The sequence below is a fragment of the Mastacembelus armatus genome, chromosome 12, assembly GCF_900324485.2.
Source record: "Mastacembelus armatus chromosome 12, fMasArm1.2, whole genome shotgun sequence".
NCBI lineage: Eukaryota > Metazoa > Chordata > Actinopteri > Synbranchiformes > Mastacembelidae > Mastacembelus > Mastacembelus armatus.
Genome location: NC_046644.1, coordinates 5,690,835 through 5,708,994, shown reverse-complemented (window position 1 = coordinate 5,708,994; position 18,160 = coordinate 5,690,835). Strand labels below are relative to the sequence as shown.

Below are 18,160 nucleotides of genomic sequence, written 5' to 3'. Positions count from 1 at the left end.
TTGATGCACTCTCTTTTTTCAAAACCCTCCTGAGGACAAGTGTTGCAAATTAGCACTTGTGCTAAAACACTCAAGCAATGCATCTGGTTTGTCCAATGCTATTATGATGTCCATATCAAATAAATAAATAAGAATGCCAGGTTTTAATAACATAAACTAAATATTCTGGATCCTACCGGGATCTTCCACATGTTGATCCCCCAGTGGAATCAGCATAAAACTGTGGAGGGGAAACAGCTGTGGCAGTCAGTGAAGGTCAGGCCTGGCATGCAGGGTCACTAAGGGTCACAGGAGGTTTTACCATCTCTCACCACAGGTTCAAATGTTCTTTATGGCACATTGACTTTGTGAGCTGATTAGTGGAGCTCATCTCCGTCTTAAACACATACAGGCATGTTCTTAATGTTTACAATTTGCACTGTGTGTACTTTGACGAACCCCAAGGGAGAATGAGAAACGCAATGCTCAGTAAATCAACCCAACTTTTTAGAGCAGTCCAAGCAAAGTGATCCTTGCGAACTGAAGGCTGCTGACTCTCACTGCTGCATTAAAAGTAACCTGTCACCTGGTCAACTCCTTTTATTTACACAGTCAGTTGTAACTATTGTAATTGTTCCACCCTAAAATAATATTCATACCAACATGGACAGTGTCAAAAATGAGAGACGATGGAAACTGACAGAAAATGTCCTGTGTGCTTGGTTTAATGCCAGTTATGTCACTAAGTGATAGATTTCTGTGTTTACCAAGAGATGAGCTACAGGTGTGTGAACTAAGTGCCTGCACCACACACACAATAAATGAGTGCTAAATAGGTACTTCTGAACAGCATAAAAACGTCACTCAGTTTATCAGTAGAAGTGAAATATAAAAGATTGACCTGAGCCTCTAAAATTAGCAAGAAAGAATCAGTGTACCCCAAGGAACCTCAGTCCTACCTGGACAGATGTTTTCAGTAAACAACATACAATGAACAATTGATCTTATGCCACTCATGTAGATAATGCATGTAGATTAATGCATTACTGTTTATTGAACTATTTTCTTATGTATGGTGTTGCTGCACAGTTCCTGTACTCTTCAGCAACATTGCAGCTGCTGTAAAAGTGACTGTATGAACCAATAAACAGCAAACATGGAACATTCAGCAGTTAAAGACAGATATTTTTCTCATTTATGTAAAAACTCAATGAACTGACCTGCTATGAATCATTTTGAAGTAATATAATGGTTACTAATGATAAACAGGAAAATGATAAGACATCCCCCTTTCAACCTGAAATCACTACTTCCTCCTGGTCTGGCCGACCTCCAGGGGCCATAATCAGGAGGAGCGGGTGCTGGCTGCCACACCATCCTGTGGTTGGGATCACATTACTCTAATAGGCTGGGATAGACCAACAGATAGCTCAATTACTGCATAAGTACAATTACTGGGTTCTGCCGTGGTAGGGCTGACAGGCTGAATAGGCTGAAGATTAAAGACTTTCCACCTGCCCTGATAAAAAACAAGGAGGGAATCACTGCAGCAGATAAGTAGGAAATGAGAGATGGAAAGTTGGAATGAATACAGGAAACACAAGAAACTCTGTTCCTAAACATCTCAATCAGTCACAGTTATCAACAAAGCTTTGACTGATGAGCACACCTACCGGCAAACTATAATTCACCTGAAGATTGTGAATCCTAATGGAAATACCTTCTATCAGTACTGCCTCAGACTGCAGACTGCATGAGACACAATAACATTTCTGATGCTGGGATATTTCAAGAGGTGTCTCTTACACAGCCTAAGCAGCCCTAGCAAAATCTGTGTTTTATACGAAGACAGGCTTGTGAACTGGGCTTACAGCCCAGGAGAGGACACAGAGGGAGTTAAGTGGGCTGAATGGATATAACAGTAAGGCTGTTAGTCCCAGCGGCTGACACAAAACACAGCACTTGAGGTTCCTTGTCTTAAAAACTTACAGCATTTCCTCAGCTGGAAAAGCAGGAAATGTGTGTAGAGGAGGGAATTACAGGGCCACCAGGGGCATGTTAATGAGAAATGATGTTAGAAAGGCGCCGTTACTGAGATTTAAACCAGAGAGGTAGTATCAAAAGAAGAAAACATATTCAACATGCACACTAGTATACATTCTGATTGGGTCTGCTTTTACTCTGGTCCACTCCAACTTATCAACCATCATATGGGCACGAGCATATACCTCCCTGCACTGTATTCGATATTTATTTCTATAGTAAATAAATCTTAAAGCACATTAGTCGCACACTGAATGGACATGTAAGCCTGCCAGACGGGTTCTCTTCCTCAGTGAATTTAAAGTGGTTATCCAGAGCAACTAATCACACAGTCCTGAAGGGCTGAGAGACAAAAAAAAATTTTCCTGTACTGTTTTTCTCTCACTTAACTGCAGTGGTAATCCCTTCAAAGAGGGCCTTAAGAACGCTGGAGCCAGTCATCGGTAAAGTAAATTAAACATTATGGTGGCATAAGTTAGAGGGGAGGAAGGCTCCCAGTGTGGTGCTTAATGCCTAAAGGAGCATTACATCTGTAAGTTCCTCTATTAAATGTAGAAACTACAAAAACATGCCATAGTAAAAGAGATTTAAGTGTGCTTAGTGACATATAGATGTACATGTACTTACTATAAACTGTGGGGCCTTCTCTTAGATCTAATCGAGACAACTACACCCTAGTTTTAATACTTTAATACTAAAGTTCAGTAAATTGTTCTGGGTTGCAACGTATGCAATATAAGTAGGATGGGTTACAAACAATAATCAGCAGATTACTCTGATTGTTGAAGAAAATTTAACAATGGTTCTGTGTCTGAGTTGTCTTTGATTTCCAAGTGTGTGTGTAAACATTTATGTGGAAAGGACACAGGATGTTTAACTGGGTATACTGAGATTTTGGTAAGTCACACTAACAAACACTGTCACTAGGCATGTTAACATCTGGCTCAAAGCACCACTGCCCCTCAGTGCAGCCTCTAGCCACTAGCAATTTTACTTGTGGTTTAGAGCAAAACACTTTAAAATCCCACTAACCTATACTGTATTAGACATCATACCTCAGCACGCCTAGGCACCAGTAAGGACATGGCTTTTATGCATATGAAAGTGCAGGGAGGTATACACTCATGCCCATATGATGGTTGATATGAAAGTTTGCTTACTATGTTATTATGTTCACTTGTGTTATATAACACAACAATATGGCAGATTAGAAACTGATTACTGTTTTTATTTTTTATTTTTTTATTTCCTGAAAGAAAACACATGAATCACATACTTAATGGACAGAACCAGACTCAGAACAATACATTTAGTTTCTCATTTCCTCTTATGGGATGAGAAAGAGCAGATCTCAAGCTGGAGTTGGTGAGTAAGTAGCTTTTCATTAATGCACTGACAGGGACTGAATTAAACAGCCGAAAGAGGTAGTTTAAAACAATGTAACATTAGCTGCTCATGTTTAGTGAATCACCTGAGGGCAGAGGGCAGCAGAGAGGGGTGAGGCAGCCTGACTGTGGGAAGTCCAGGCCGTCCATCAGAGGTCTGTTCCATTGTTTGACACACTCACCCATAAGCCTGATGACCCTCAAGTCACTTAGGTTAAAGTCAATGTTTGTGTGGTGAAGCAGACAACCGAACAGTATTTGACATGATATGCTGTTATACAGCAGCGTGGAAGCTATTCTTGCTCCTCACCCTGAATGTTGTGGTGGTAGTGTACCCTTCCTTTCATGGAAGATGTCTCTCTCTACTTTAAGAAATCATAGCACAGAAACAGGTGCAGACATTTCAGCATGTACACCTCCTTCAGTGTGAATAACACATACTACACCTCAGGCACTTCTACCTGCGCAGTGCGATCATGCAGGTGATACTATTACTGTGACACTAAACAGAAACCAAGCCAAATCAATGAAAGTGAAAAACAGCAAATGATATGTATATATATTAAACAGCTTCACTACATTTTCACAAATAGCATACACAAATTAACTCAAGACTTCAACGTCTAAACTGCAGACATCAAGATATCGGATTTCACTGATACCGATAGCTGGGTTGGGCCGCACTTACCGATAACCGATTAATTAACCGACAGTTTTTAAAAATGGATACTGGATAAAAACACACACAAAAAAAAATAAAAACATAACACTCCATGTAAAATAGTACTGGATTTAATTACAAAAAAACAAAAACCAGCACTGAATCATGAAAATGTACTATATGAAATAAATATGAATATATTAATTCTATTAATAAATATTGAGGTAAATTAAAGACAGGCATTCAAACTGAAACAAAAAGTAACACTCCAAATAAAAAAAACAGTTCCATCCAAAATGAATAAAAAAAGGCACTACAAATGAACTTGAACTTGTGAAACAGGAGAAACTTAACTAGTCCTATTAAAGAACTGCAAGAGATTTTACAGCATGTATTAATATTTGAGCAACACAGATGTACCTCATTCATTTACGTTAGTACATTAACTAAAGTTAACAAGATAAAATGCAAATTAACTTAATTTAAAAATGTATTAGTAAATGTTGAAATTAAACAATAAATAATACTTGTAAAGCATCTATTAACTTCAGTTAATGTTATAAATGCAATCTTACTGTAAAACGTTAACCATTTCACCTAAATCCAAAGTCATCTAATGCAAATTTATGGTAACAATCATGATATTAAACATTTGGGTTGGACTTGCGTGTATTTGTCACATTTCTTTAACCGCTTGAGTTACTGCTAATGTTAGCCTCCTCTCAGCCTTGTCGGCAAACATACTGCTGTTTTTTCTCCAACGCAGCATCTAGTCAACAAATGAATTACTTTATATTAACATGAAAATATCTACTGTATTGTATATATCTGTCTGTGTTTTAAAAGTGCACCTGAAGTGTCAGCGCTGACTGTGCAATGTGTGCTCTTGCCATAGATATGTTGGCTCTCACACTGTATAATGACAACAGACCCTTTTCAGCCACTCCAGCAGGGGACGCAACCCGGAAAAACTATCGGTGTGGATTTTTGCCGGTAACCGATAGTTCCGGGAATCAACTATCGGTGCCGATCAATCGGCAAAACCGATACATTGGTGAACCTCTAGTGGAGGCATTCTGGGAAGTTCTGAGAGATATTTGGCCGTTCACCTGCTGTTGAGATTTTCCAGCCTAGATCAAAGCCTAGAGTCATGTCATCAGCACAAATCAAAATTTGTAAAAAGCTGCAGTATGTTCATTATGTATGTGTAAATTGTTCAGACTTCAATATTGGAGTTTTATATTAACATTGTAAAATCTGATATTTCAGCAAAAGAAACCACATGGTTTCACAGGCTTGAGCCTGGCAGTTTGCTTTGCATGACAGACGTTTCTTTTCTCACTGAGCGGACACTGACACAATGCACATCCAGCTCCTAGGACACGATGCATCCCTGGAGCCCACCTATGGAGTCTGCAGAACAGATGAAAGAGGAGAAAGGGCCTTAACAGACAAACTCCAAGTACATCTGGAGAAGCTGATTTTGCAGACAGCCAATCCCCAAAGATAGACTCTGACCAGGCACATAAACTGCACCTGTGGTAATCCACCGGCCTGTGTCCTACAAACGTGGGAAGTTTTTTAACAATCCAGGTATTTAGCAAGATTCAAAGGCTTAAGGCCTTTAAAAGCACAGAAAGGCAGGGCAATTGCCTGTGATCACATGCTCATTAACACTGTCACTGTTGTCTGACTACCTTTTTGCAGTTTCAGGAACCAAACAGCCAGATGAGGAATGTGTCAGCTGAACATGCAAACCGATGGGGGAAGGGCTTCGTGCTGCATATGTCTTACATGCAAGTTAGGAAAACAATGTACAGACAGAAGGGAAGGCTTGTAAATTAGTATTTAACATGAGATGAGGAAAGCAAAGATTATGCTTTTGGCTGGAGTTGGTGATTCAGGTAACAAGCCTGCTGGAACACTGAAGGAGAAACATATCTCAACTGGAGTGGAAATGCAAGGGTGTGAAACAGGGTGTGTGTTGGACCACCAGCACCCACTGAGAAATCATAAAGGAATGGGGAAAAAATGTTTTCCAACTAAATGAAGCCACTGTTTCCACAGAAAACATTAATACCAGCGTCAAAACCTCTCTGTCAACATACTGAAATAAATTTTCATTTACAGCCCCCTTATGTTTGTTGATTCATGGCAGGGACGTTATTGTTACCTTTTCTCAGGTCTCTTTCACAAAAGAGGTCTTGGTCTCGATGAGACTCCCTGACTAAACAAAGCTCAACTAACAAACTAACCCAGGAAACATGAACCGCAGCAGAAAAACAGATCACTTTTCCTATCACATAACTTATACTCTCTACTCCACATTTCAAGTTTTATTTCTATGTAAGCACACTGATAGAGGCATGTTCTTCTCAAGCTGGAAGAGGAGTGTGTTTTCAAACAGGATCCAGGTCTATGGGTGTATGGGAATGACTCAGTGTGTGTCTTAATATGGCAAACACTTTAAAGGGAAAGTTAAACATTATGTTGAATGAAGCTATTTTTGTTTCAGATACCCCTGTGACACATCCAGTTTTGTGACATAAAACATACGATTTGGTTAAAGGTTACAGAATGCATTTTTGAAACTACACAGTGCGTTTTAAAGGTAAAGGGTGACTTTTCAGCCACTCTGTCCACCACTTTGATTCAGGTTTCACTTATCCGGTGAAATATCTGCTGGACAGAATGGCTCAGCATTTACATTCTGATTATGCATTTTCAAGACATCAGCAAACAAAAGGCTGACATTTGTAGTTTTGAATGAATAGTCTCAAGAACTATTGGACATTCAAATATTCATGTTCCCCACAGGATGAATAACTCTGATGATTCTTTATTTTTTCAGCCTTTGTTATTGGTGAATTAAAGTTTATTACATTTAGGCCCAGTGACTCCTCATGGTCCCAGAGATCTTCACTGCCCTGTCTGGTTGAGGTCATCAGTACCCTGCAGGCAATAGTAGATGGGTGAAGAAAACACTAGTTACATTGACAAAGTCATTAAAGTGCTTGTAAAAAAAAAACTTGTAAAAAGCTTTACAAGGCTTGCTAAGCACCGGAAAATGGCCCTGTGCTGTATGAATTGTGACCTCAAGTGTCAGGTTCAAGTAAGTTGAGTGCTCTCCAGGCCACCAGTAAAACAAAGACTGGCTGAAAGGTTATTCGAGCAATGTGGGCACTCACAAGGCAGAAGAAGCGATGAAGCTCTCTAAACTGCTGCTTAAACGGGAAAATACAACAGCACAAGGCCAGTGTCATTTTTAACAGGATTTTTCATACAGGTACTGACATGAGTGCAGAAACTTAACAAATGCAGGTGATTCCCCAGAGGGCAGGAGGGGGTCACTGATCTCAACCTAACTGAACACTTAGAAAAGATTTTAGAAGCATCTCTTGGCCTTGAAATGTGCAAAATAACCTGACAGATGGACTAAGTGACGAGTCCTCATTCTGCAAGGACCACAGTGACCATTTGCAAGTCAGAGCAAGTGTGTAAAGTTTGTAAAGCTCTTAATGCAGAACAGTTTTAACAACACAGTGTGTTACTAATGCTTTGTGGCTTGACCCTGAACTTGCCTTGAAGATTACAAATGTTGAAAACGCTACTGACATTTTAAAGGAACTGTGCCTTGTAGTGTGATGCACTTCCTCCATGCAGAAGAGAGTACAAATGTATTTGCTGCACTAGATACTGGGGATGGAAGGTAGATGCAGTCTACATCCACGGTTACACTGACAAAGAGCAGGTCATTGTTTTTCAGATTGATAGTCTAACACGTAAGAGGTGCTCATTCTTATAAAGGTCCTGAATGCTGGAAAATGAGTTCTCACCTACAATATGCCCAGCTGACTTGTGCTGCACAGACTGACAGAAACGCAATCTACATCAGGCCTGCAACACTGCAATGTCAACCACACTCAGACGTCCTCAGAGGTGTGTATTTGTCTGTAAGGGCGCCAGCAGATACTGGTGGTTTTCTCTTCATGTCTGTCAGCAGCGCAGGCCACGGCACATTACATCACTCTCACCTAATCAGCAGAAATGAGAACACAGCTGGGTCATGGGAATCAGGTTAACTTCGCTTAACTTTAAGAAGGAGGGAGGAATGAGGAAAAGGCAGTGACATGATGGGGGTCGACCACTGATTTTCACAGCTAGGCAGTCATCCAAGGAGGCATCTACCGCTAAAAGCTCTGATTGTCTGCAAATATTCAGCAGGACTGGGGACTTCCATCTTTGGGGAGAGATGTGAGTGCAGGAGCTTATAAGGCCCACTCCAGTAAGTGCTCTGTTCTGCACCTCTTAAGCTTAACGTGACCCTGCACCAACTGATGGCAAGCTTCAACCTTCAGTATAGGTTTTATGTAAATAACCTGGTTTGTTCAGCTTGTGCTCAACAACAGGCGAGCAGTACCAACATAAAATAGTCATGTATAATAGTCATTATAATAAAATTATAATCATTAGAGTATTCCATACTAGTATTCCATTATAGTCATTATAATAAAATAGTCATACTGTACCTAACTCTGCTGAAATGTCTGCAATTGGTTTTTTGCATTGTTTTTCTTATTCTAGTCCTGATAGCCTCTTAATGTTATTGTATATCATAAAGAATTGAGAACCCACAGACCACTGAGATCAGTTTTTACAATGTGTTTAAACATTACACAGCAGACTCTCCCAGCAGGAATCAAAACAAGCAGTAACGATGCTCTCTCAAGCATCATAGCATATTAATGCCAAATCTTTCTCCGCCATGTCACAGTCCGTCTTTGATTCTCTGCAGCTCCCCCAGAGTATGTATTGTACAGTATGCTGAGGATTTCCAGTCCTTGAGTCTGTATATGTGAGAAAGGTTACTATGTATAATTACTACGTGTGCAAATTATGTCTGTAAAACAGGCTGAATCATTCATTTCTGAAACATTTCAGTCTGCAGATGTTCATGTCTTTTAGGGATGCACTGGAGACTGACAGGCCAAAACTAATACAACCAGTTGGACTGTGTGCATCTTTCTGTTGTTCACTGTTCACAGCCTGGTGGCTTGTCGACTCTACATGCAGTTAGACAGCACTGGCTGTTAGTATAACATGTGTCCATGTAAAGCATAACAAGCCCTGTCAAAAAATCTCAAGTTACTTTGTTATTGAGTCTTATTTTCTTAAAACATGTGACTTAATTTGAGTCAACAGGGTTTTCAGGACTCATTTCTACCTGTAAACAAATGAGTTGATCAGATGGAGATCTTATTGCAGTGTGCTTCATGTTTGCAGCGACTGATACTGGTCTAAATTCAGTCCAGGCTGTGGTGCAGACAAACCTACTGTGTCCAACAGACAGTCACTGGGTAAGTAGCCTGCACACTGACAAACACAAAGGCAGACTCTTTCATACACAATCTATGATGGAAAAAAAGAAAAAGAAAGCCAGTCTGTGGTTCCTGGGACCAAATCCTCCAGGGCTGTTAAACCTTGAGCAGTCTGGGCTAAAATGTAAGCAGTAAAGGTGACACAAAGGCTTAGCTGAGGCTTCAAAACAAATCAATCACGTCATGGTAAACAAAACCTTAACAGGCCCTGACAAACAGCGGCTGGCAGGAGTTTGAAAGCAGGGCACTTCTACAGAAAAGTGAAGATAAAAAAAAAAAAAACCCCAATGTTGTTCCCTGTGGCTGCCCTGTGTAGGTTCTGCTCAGGCTCTGTTAGTCATGACAGCGTCGTCACCATCAGTCAACTTCAGTCAAACCAATAAAGATAAGCATCTGCACGTGTTCAGTATAACAGAGGACATTTATGAACATGTCAAGGGAAACTCACGCCATAAGAGCTGTTCATTTTAGCAGACTGATTAGCACGTTCAATAGCAGCTTTAAAAAAACTGACAAATGGCCTCAAACAGTTTAGGAAAAAAACTAAAAAATTCAAATGCCACAAGAGCATGAACAAATGGTGCCATTCAGCAGGTGAGTTGAAGAAATCTCACTTTTTTTATGCTTTTGCTCTGATAGGTGAAGATTCATCGTAGTTTTTTTTTTTTTTTTTTTTTCAAAACAAGGTGGCACTGCATTGCAATGACAACTCTGTACCAACCCTTTTTTTGTTGTCTCTTGGTATAATGTATTTATTTTTGTATGTTCATCTTCATTTATTTTGTAGGGACACATACAGTACGCACAAGTTCATAAGTTGTATTTTTTGGGAGGAAAAACTAAATTTCCCTTTGTCAAGTCAGATGACTTGTTGATGTTATTTGATTGTTTATAACGCAAGAAAACAGCTCGGGTACAATGAGGTAACACAGGAGAGTGTGTGGCAAGGATATAAATTAAGTGCATCTGAGAGTGTCTGCCTGGCATCATCTGGCATCTATTTTGTGGAACACAAGCGTATCAAGGCAGTTACACACGTCACAGCTGCAGCAGTTAAAACTGGCCTTTTGGCTCCACCTCAACTTTTTAATGATGAATTACAATAATACGATAGTTTAAATGTGTCCCACAGGGCAAATGCTTGCCAAACAAAGTCAGAGCCTGCTATTAGACACCAATCTACACCAGATTTAGGTTTGCATGCTTGCCAGGACTCAAGACACTCGGCCAAACTCATGCCACATCACTGAACCCTCTGCTCATTATTTACTCATTCAGCAATTAGAGAGAATCTAAGATTCTCAGGTGGACTGGAAGGTTTTTTTTTTTTTTTTTGGTCACCTGGCAAACGTGCAAGTCCACCTTTCACTCTTACTTAGCCGTCTTCTTCTACCAACTGCTGAGGAAAACGAGGCTTTTTAGCTGCTTAACTCTCCACTGTGTTCACCAGCCAGTTGCCAACTGTCCCTGTCTGCTGCCTGGTGCTGAACAGATGATGCATGTGCTTTTAGAGATTTTCATCTTTTAAAAATATTTGCCTGTTGCGACAGGTAACAGCACTGAGAGAGTGGACAACAGTGCAGCTGTAAGTCAGATAGCTGCTAGAAATGAGCTCAAGCTGGTGATAATACTGCGTTCAGCTAAGGGGAGCTGCAGATTTGGATGATACCATATTTTCTGGACTATAAGTCACACTTTTTTTATTCCTCTGGATTGTAGTGCAACTTATATATTTACTGTCATCTTGTCCAGTAGTCACTAGTGTTAGATGACACTCTTGACTGACTGGACTCCTGACTAACCGAAGATAATACTACACGGCCAAAAAAGTAAAAATGCTTATATTCACACTAAACTACAACTCCTAGTGTAACACAAGTGAAAATACTGCCTATACTGTTATAAAAACCTATACTGCAGACTTCAAAGTGCAGGTAATAAAGTCTGCAGATGAAACAAAGTTTGGAGTGAGTGTTGCCGTTCAGACAGAGGTGGGGGACACACCGGTTCACCTTCCCCCTGACTTTGGCACAGTTGTCTGTTATTTGACACAGATGAATGCATTCAGTCTGTACCTTCATCCCTACAACCGACCCCTTTCATACTGTCTTTGCATTTGTATTTTTATACACCGTTATAAGATACACAACAGCTGCTTTAAATGGAACATCTTCATGAAATACTACAAACATTGTGGTCCCATTGTGGTCAGTGATTCCCATTCTTCAGGATTAGAACTACTGCAGATGGCCTACATTGAAAATTTTTCCGTTAGTTACTTGCTCAACAGCTTGAATGCCGTCTAAACTAAACCTCACCTTGATAACATTTGGTCTAATATTTTTGGTAACCTTAGCTATAATAGTTGGTGCCATTTTTTATTACCAAAAACTTAAATGCTATTGCTACTATTATTCTGGTGTTAACAAAAATAAATACTTTTCACAATTGTGTGTACTTGAGCAATGTATTGTCCATTACTGTGGCATAATTCTATTGGCATTGTGTTACTTGATAATATAGTGTCACAGATTACTGTAACTGTAGGTAACTTAAACTAGAAGCTTGAGTCATTTCAGATAAAGAAAAACGAAGCCACAAAAGCACATGCACCAATTTACACAATTCACAAGTATATTAAAACGAATAATTATTAGTTTAGTTCCCTTTAAATGGGCAAATGTTTCCAATCAGAGCACTGTTCAACAAGCAGGAATGTAAATTGACATACTGCAAATAAAACAAACATAACCGCTGGCAGTTTGTGCAGACACCACCTTCAACAGCAGGTGCACTATCCCCATTAGCTTTCTTTCTTTTTTTTTTTTTTTTATTTACCACAGGGCAGGTGTTTAACATTTGTGAGCTACAAAGTAACTTAACAAGTGTGGCACAGTTAATAGACACAATTACATGTATGTGTGTCAACACTTCAGTGAAAGCAGAACCACAAACAGCAGAGCTTGGGATTAAACACCAGATCATTAAATTAGCCTTTTCCATACAAACTGTGTTTTTATGCCCCATGGGCTGTAATGTGTCTGCGGGCTCTTTGCAGTGCCTGAGTGATGAGAGACGCATTGAGGAGTGACACTACAAAGTGGTCACTGAGGTAACATTGTAAATGTTAAGAAAATAAAATTAAACGCCCATTCTTTTATTCCTCGCTAACACCAAACATCTGAGGAGCCTTGTCTGAAGACTATCAGCCCACTCTATCTGCCATCTGGTTCCTGTTGGCTCAAGAACAGATTCGAGACAAGGAAGGAGGTTCTAGCCTAACATGTGGTTTGAGCCTAGCCCTCTCCACCCGCTTTTGTTCACAAAGAGCTGAGACCTGTTTGAATGCTGACCAGTCTGAATATGGCAGAGACCATTACAGCACACACGCCACAGCACAGGGCCCTCGGCATGGTTAAGGCAGGATAATGGGCTCCATATCAGAGCTCACCAAGCACCAGGATCCATCATCAAGTTTCACTGGATTCAGATAGCCGTTATGTATCTAACATTATATTCATAATGACATAATGAGCTCAATCTGCTGAAAGAGCATTAGTGGCTCTGTGACATGGATGAGGCTGTGCTTTTGATCTGGTTTGAGTCGAGTGTTCGGGGATGTGATGTAAGTGCTGCAGAACGTACTGAAATTAATCTGAATGATGACAACGCTCTGTCTAGAGGAAGACAGATAGAATAAAAACATACAAAGCAGCTGTGTGCTTGCCAGACTTGTTTATTATGCCATATGTTTATTTCATAATCTGATTACCACATTTGTGGATACAGAAATATCTTCACCTGCTCCCTGCAATTCATACAATGGCTGCATTAGCAATGCTGCGAACAAAAAATTTTTCTCCATTGCTTTTCTGGCCTACAGTCCAAAACCAAAGGAAATACAATCCATTATCCCAGATTAAGTCAGGACTAGAATTAAATGCTTAATGTCTGTCATTTTTGCTTAAAAAAAAAAAAGAGTTAATACAAACTTAAACCAGTAACAAAATCATTGCTGGTTAACTTTCAGTCAATCAACTACAGTCATTGTTTCAGCTTTAGTCAAGGTCCCACCTTAATACTGTATACCATATTTTCTGGACTATAAATCACACTTTTTTTACTCCTCTGGCTTGTAGTGCCATACACAGAGAGAGACTTATTTATAAAAGGTTTACAGCTATGTTTGTAAAATGATGTCTTCCCAAACCCCCAATGTGTGAGACACATGAACAGATCACTTTTGGAGGTCCATTAACTAACAGCCGAGGTTGAGAAGGTCAGTCAGTGATCTCCAGCTCTGCACTGAAGTGTGTGAGCGCTGGGGAGGCTGTTAGGTGAGTGGATGGCTGATGCTGAAAGGTATGGAGACACAGACTCCTCTTTTAGGCTTCACAAAATTTGTCTCACCAGCTGTTCTGCATACTGTGCTGCGGTGATACCATCTCACTGGGTCAGAGGTTACAGTAAGCTATTCCACGCATATGGGAGTCACATATCACAGCTGGATATGGCTGATGGATGGATGCATGGATGAATAGTGGGACTGAAAATGATAGTGTCCATGTACAGTACCATTTATCAGACACTGCTAGTGTTTTTAGAAAAAAGTTCATAAGGTCAGTAAAATCATGGAAGCATGCATGTGCCCAGCAAATGTCATGACTTTGTTCCAGGTAGATTTATGTGACAAAAAGTGATAGCTTGGCCTGAAAGAAGGACTGCAGGAAAACCTGGCATGTCCACAAATGGAAAATGTTCATCCTCAGAAGAGCAAGTTCAGCAAACACAGTGATAATAGGGTGTGTGCATGGGGATATTCTGTCCTAATGGTGGCACTAAAACACAGAAAGAAATTATCTCCTATTCACTATGAATGTCTATAGCAAGCTTCATGGAAGTCTGATCTGATTATCTTCACGTCTTCTTGGAGATTTGGACAGAGTAAGAAAATGAACACTCTCACGCCACACACATATGGTGGTGGAAAGTCTATAGAGAATAAGCACCAGAGGCTCATGACAGATGGGATTAAAGGGCTGTATAGAGTTAACTCTTTACTATGAGTCTGTTTGGTGCATATTGCACTCAGCACACAAAGACAGAGGCTTCAAAGTTAAATCAAAGCTGGTTTGACAATGACACTTTTGTGGAACAGATAAATCACCTGTGGAGGAATTTCTTCAGTGCATCTGTGTGAATGAATGCAATTCATCAAACCTGAGGGAAAGGAATGCTTCATGTATAGTATGTGTGATCCTTTGCAGTCATAGGTGCATAAGTGAAGATGAACGACTCCTGCACAACCGATCATAGTAGATACACCTGGTAGATTCTTCCATTCCCTCTTTACTCTGTTTTATTCGCACTAAAAGCAGTCATTGTCATAATGTCAGAGGAGGATGGAATCACCTGCAAACATTTTAACTAAGACTCAAAATTTGTTCATCTTTCCAATGCAGAAATAAGTGCTAAAACTCCACACCTAAGGTGGAGATCTAATCACGTGGCTTTGGAAACCATGAGCCACGGTAGTTCACTCACAAAGGAGCCGACATGCATGCCTCCCAGAAACTGTGCAACATGCTGCGGCCCCACAGTAGATTTCCATCAGGTTAAGGTTCATGACAGGTTAATTCATCTTAGCTGATGAAAGTTTACAGACTGAAATAAGTCATAAGTAAATACAGCAACTAAGTGACAAGCAGGCTACAGGATTTCTTTTTTCAGGAGTGTTAACTTTGCTTGATGGTTTTTGGGCCCAGAAATCCATAAAAAAAATAATAATCTGGTATACATTAACCCTGCTGCACTAGCCCAGACTCTCCAGGTGAGCTCCACAGCGTCAGATTGCTTCAGGCTATCTAAGATTGTCATGGGATAAACTCTACTAACTCAACTCTACTATGGTGTGCTATCTCCTATTCAGGTCCTGATACGCTGGATCTGCACAAATCACAAATTCCTAAATGAGCTCAGTTACATTTGGAACGAGGCAAGATCTAACTGAGGACACCTGACAATAACAGAGAGATTATAACATATCCATCAGCCTTGTTGCTGATATTGGGTGAACGTTTACACGACTTTCACACTCTGCCATCTACATTAACGCTGTGAAAACACTCAACAGGCTGGATTCAGTCAGCAGGATCTGACACCTCCGCAGTCTAATCCAAACTCCAAACTCCCTGCTCTACCATATCTGTTTGAGTCTCCTGTGTGGCTCTGACAAACAGATGATAGCAATAAAGAAATGTCAGAAAAGTCAAACTGGAAAATAAACAACGTGTGTATGCTGTGTATTCCAGACATGACTTACTGAGGCACTTGGCAGAGCTCCAATCTAAGATCAATATCTGCAGGTCAGGGATGGATTAAACAAGTCCAACACAGCTCAGAAATACAATGTAAACCAGCAGCATGTACAGTGCTGTCACTGCACCAACAGTCATGATAAAACAAAGGAGACCCAGAAACTGACAGCACCAATGAGACAACAGAGCTGGCAGGGAAGAAGATGATGATGTGATTAAATAAATCTGTTCGGCACAATAAAAGCATCCCATGTGTTTTAATAACTGTGGATGACTTTGGCTTCACTTACCACATGTGTTTAATGCAACCTAAAAACATTTTGTGTGCATCATGTAGCCAGAAAACAGCTGTAGACGTCAGCACTGGCCATCAAGACACATAGGAGATAAAGACTCGTCTTGATTCAAACTGATTTCACGGCCAGATGAGATTTGGCATCTTTGGTTGGTGAGAAACAAAGCACATATTCAGAGACAGCAATCGCACATTTTTAAGGCTGTTTGGATGCAAAGTCGAAGAAGTATTATGTAAACTAATAAGATGCTTAATAGATGCTGAATAAATATCCACATTTTGTGCAAATGTAGAATCTAGAAATGTTTCTAGAATCTAGAAACAGTTTTTTTTTTTCTCCAAGAAAGCTCTTGTGTAAATAACGGAAGTTGTTTTGTTTCACTGCAGTCTGAGTTTAGTGAACTTGAATTCACTCAGTTTAATTAAGGAGAGGAGAGTCTAAGGAGAGTAACAGCATCAGAGCTAGACTGTCTGAAGCTGCACTGAATAAACCGCTAATTGTTTGCTCAAGTTTACACAGGACAGTCAAGAAACGTGCAGTGGGACAACACAATAATTTCATTTCCTGATTATGAAACTCAACTCAGTACTACTGAACATCCCTTGAACTTGACAGCGAGCAGCCGAAACAGAAAAAAGACTCCAGCAGCTAAAGTGTAGGCACTGCTATAGTTGTGGGGCACTTCCCTGTCAGGCACATGTGTCATGAGACTGAATAATTCCCTGAATTAAAGCAAAACACTCAATTCAATCTTTGAGAGAAGCGTTTGTTTCTATCACAGTGTAAATGAAAAACGTGTCATGTAACAAAGTGTGATGTTTCTTGTGCACTGATGTTGCAGTGCAGGTGCTGCACGGGTCCTTACCTGTCTGCAGCATCCCGGAGCCGGACTCGCCCCCAAAGTCCAGCGGAGCATCGTCAGGTGAGGCGGTGCCCACCGCTATGAGCCACCAAAGGCAAAGTGTCCATTTCAGCGAGCAGAGCAGCATCTTCCCGCTTCAGCCACCAATTAAGAGACATGCAAGACACCTGAGAGCGAGTGCTGTCGATATGAACCAGCTCCAGTTAAACTACACTTAAAGTGAAAAACATTTTTTAAAAAGCACTTTGCTTTTGCCCCCTCAAAGTGTAATGTTCTGGCAGGAGTGGGATAGAGACTAACTAGCCTCTCCTCCTCTTCACCTCCTCCTCCTTCTCCTCCAGCAGCAGCTTCTCTCCTCCTGCAGCGTCAGCACGTCACCTTGGCGCCAAAGCAAACAGCACAGGCCCCGCCCACTTGTTCTTATGAGGACATGGTTTCCACTCGTTTTACTTTAAGCTAATAGACACAGTGTGGCTAAATGAACAACAAGGACTGGAGTTTCATTAAATAACGATTCAGTAACTTTGTTTTATTTACTTGAGGGTATCTGAACACAGCACTGACATTATCACCTTACCTCTGTCAGCAAACTGTGGCTGAAGTACATCCAGCACACATGGTTCATCGTTTATTCTGAGTTGGGTTTGTGTCCACCTTATCAATTAAATCCTCATTCTGTTTTGGTCTCCACTAACTCCTGAATAAACTATCCACTTAGCTTCTGCTTATTGCTCCCCTAGTGCTGGACAAGTGGCGTAGCTCGTTATACTGCTTCTTAATGATAACGGCAATTGGGAGGCCAATAAAACAGTAAAGGAGCATAGTAGGAAACTGAAACGATGCAGAAAGATGCTATAAAGCATAAATCTTATACAGCAGTTCCAGTCTGAGTAGTATTTTCCATCATGGGTAAACTGTGTAAAGTCAGCAGACTATCCCCAGTTACTTCATTAACGTGTTCATAACGTTTTTCATTAAGATTCAGTGAACTCAACCTTAGTCATAACACATTTCAATGTAAACATTCCACAATCATTGCCATTCATAATCATTCCTCTTTATTAAGGACTTATATTCATACAAAATCTATAGGTACAGTCAAAATGACTGTGGGTGAGACAGTCAAGTCACAGATCAGGCAACGAAGAATTCAGCCAGTCGAGAACCTCTTGTCTGAGAGAGAGCCTTGTTTCCACTTTGGTGGTTCTGTAATAAATTGTTGTTCGAGCTTGTTTTTTT

The 18,160-nt window shown here is 40.4% G+C and overlaps 1 protein-coding gene across 1 annotated transcript in view; it reads right to left on the bottom strand.

Moving 5' to 3' along the window:
* The window catches only part of si:ch211-196i2.1 (collagen alpha-1(I) chain), a 71,985-nt gene extending 54,937 nt beyond the window's left edge, over positions 1-17,048 (bottom strand). Inside the window, exon 1 of the mRNA XM_026297777.1 lies at positions 16,925-17,048. Coding sequence (XP_026153562.1) covers positions 16,925-17,048 — 124 coding nt within the window. The remainder of the gene's footprint in view (positions 1-16,924) is intronic.
* Between the last annotated feature and the right edge of the window lie 1,112 nt (positions 17,049-18,160).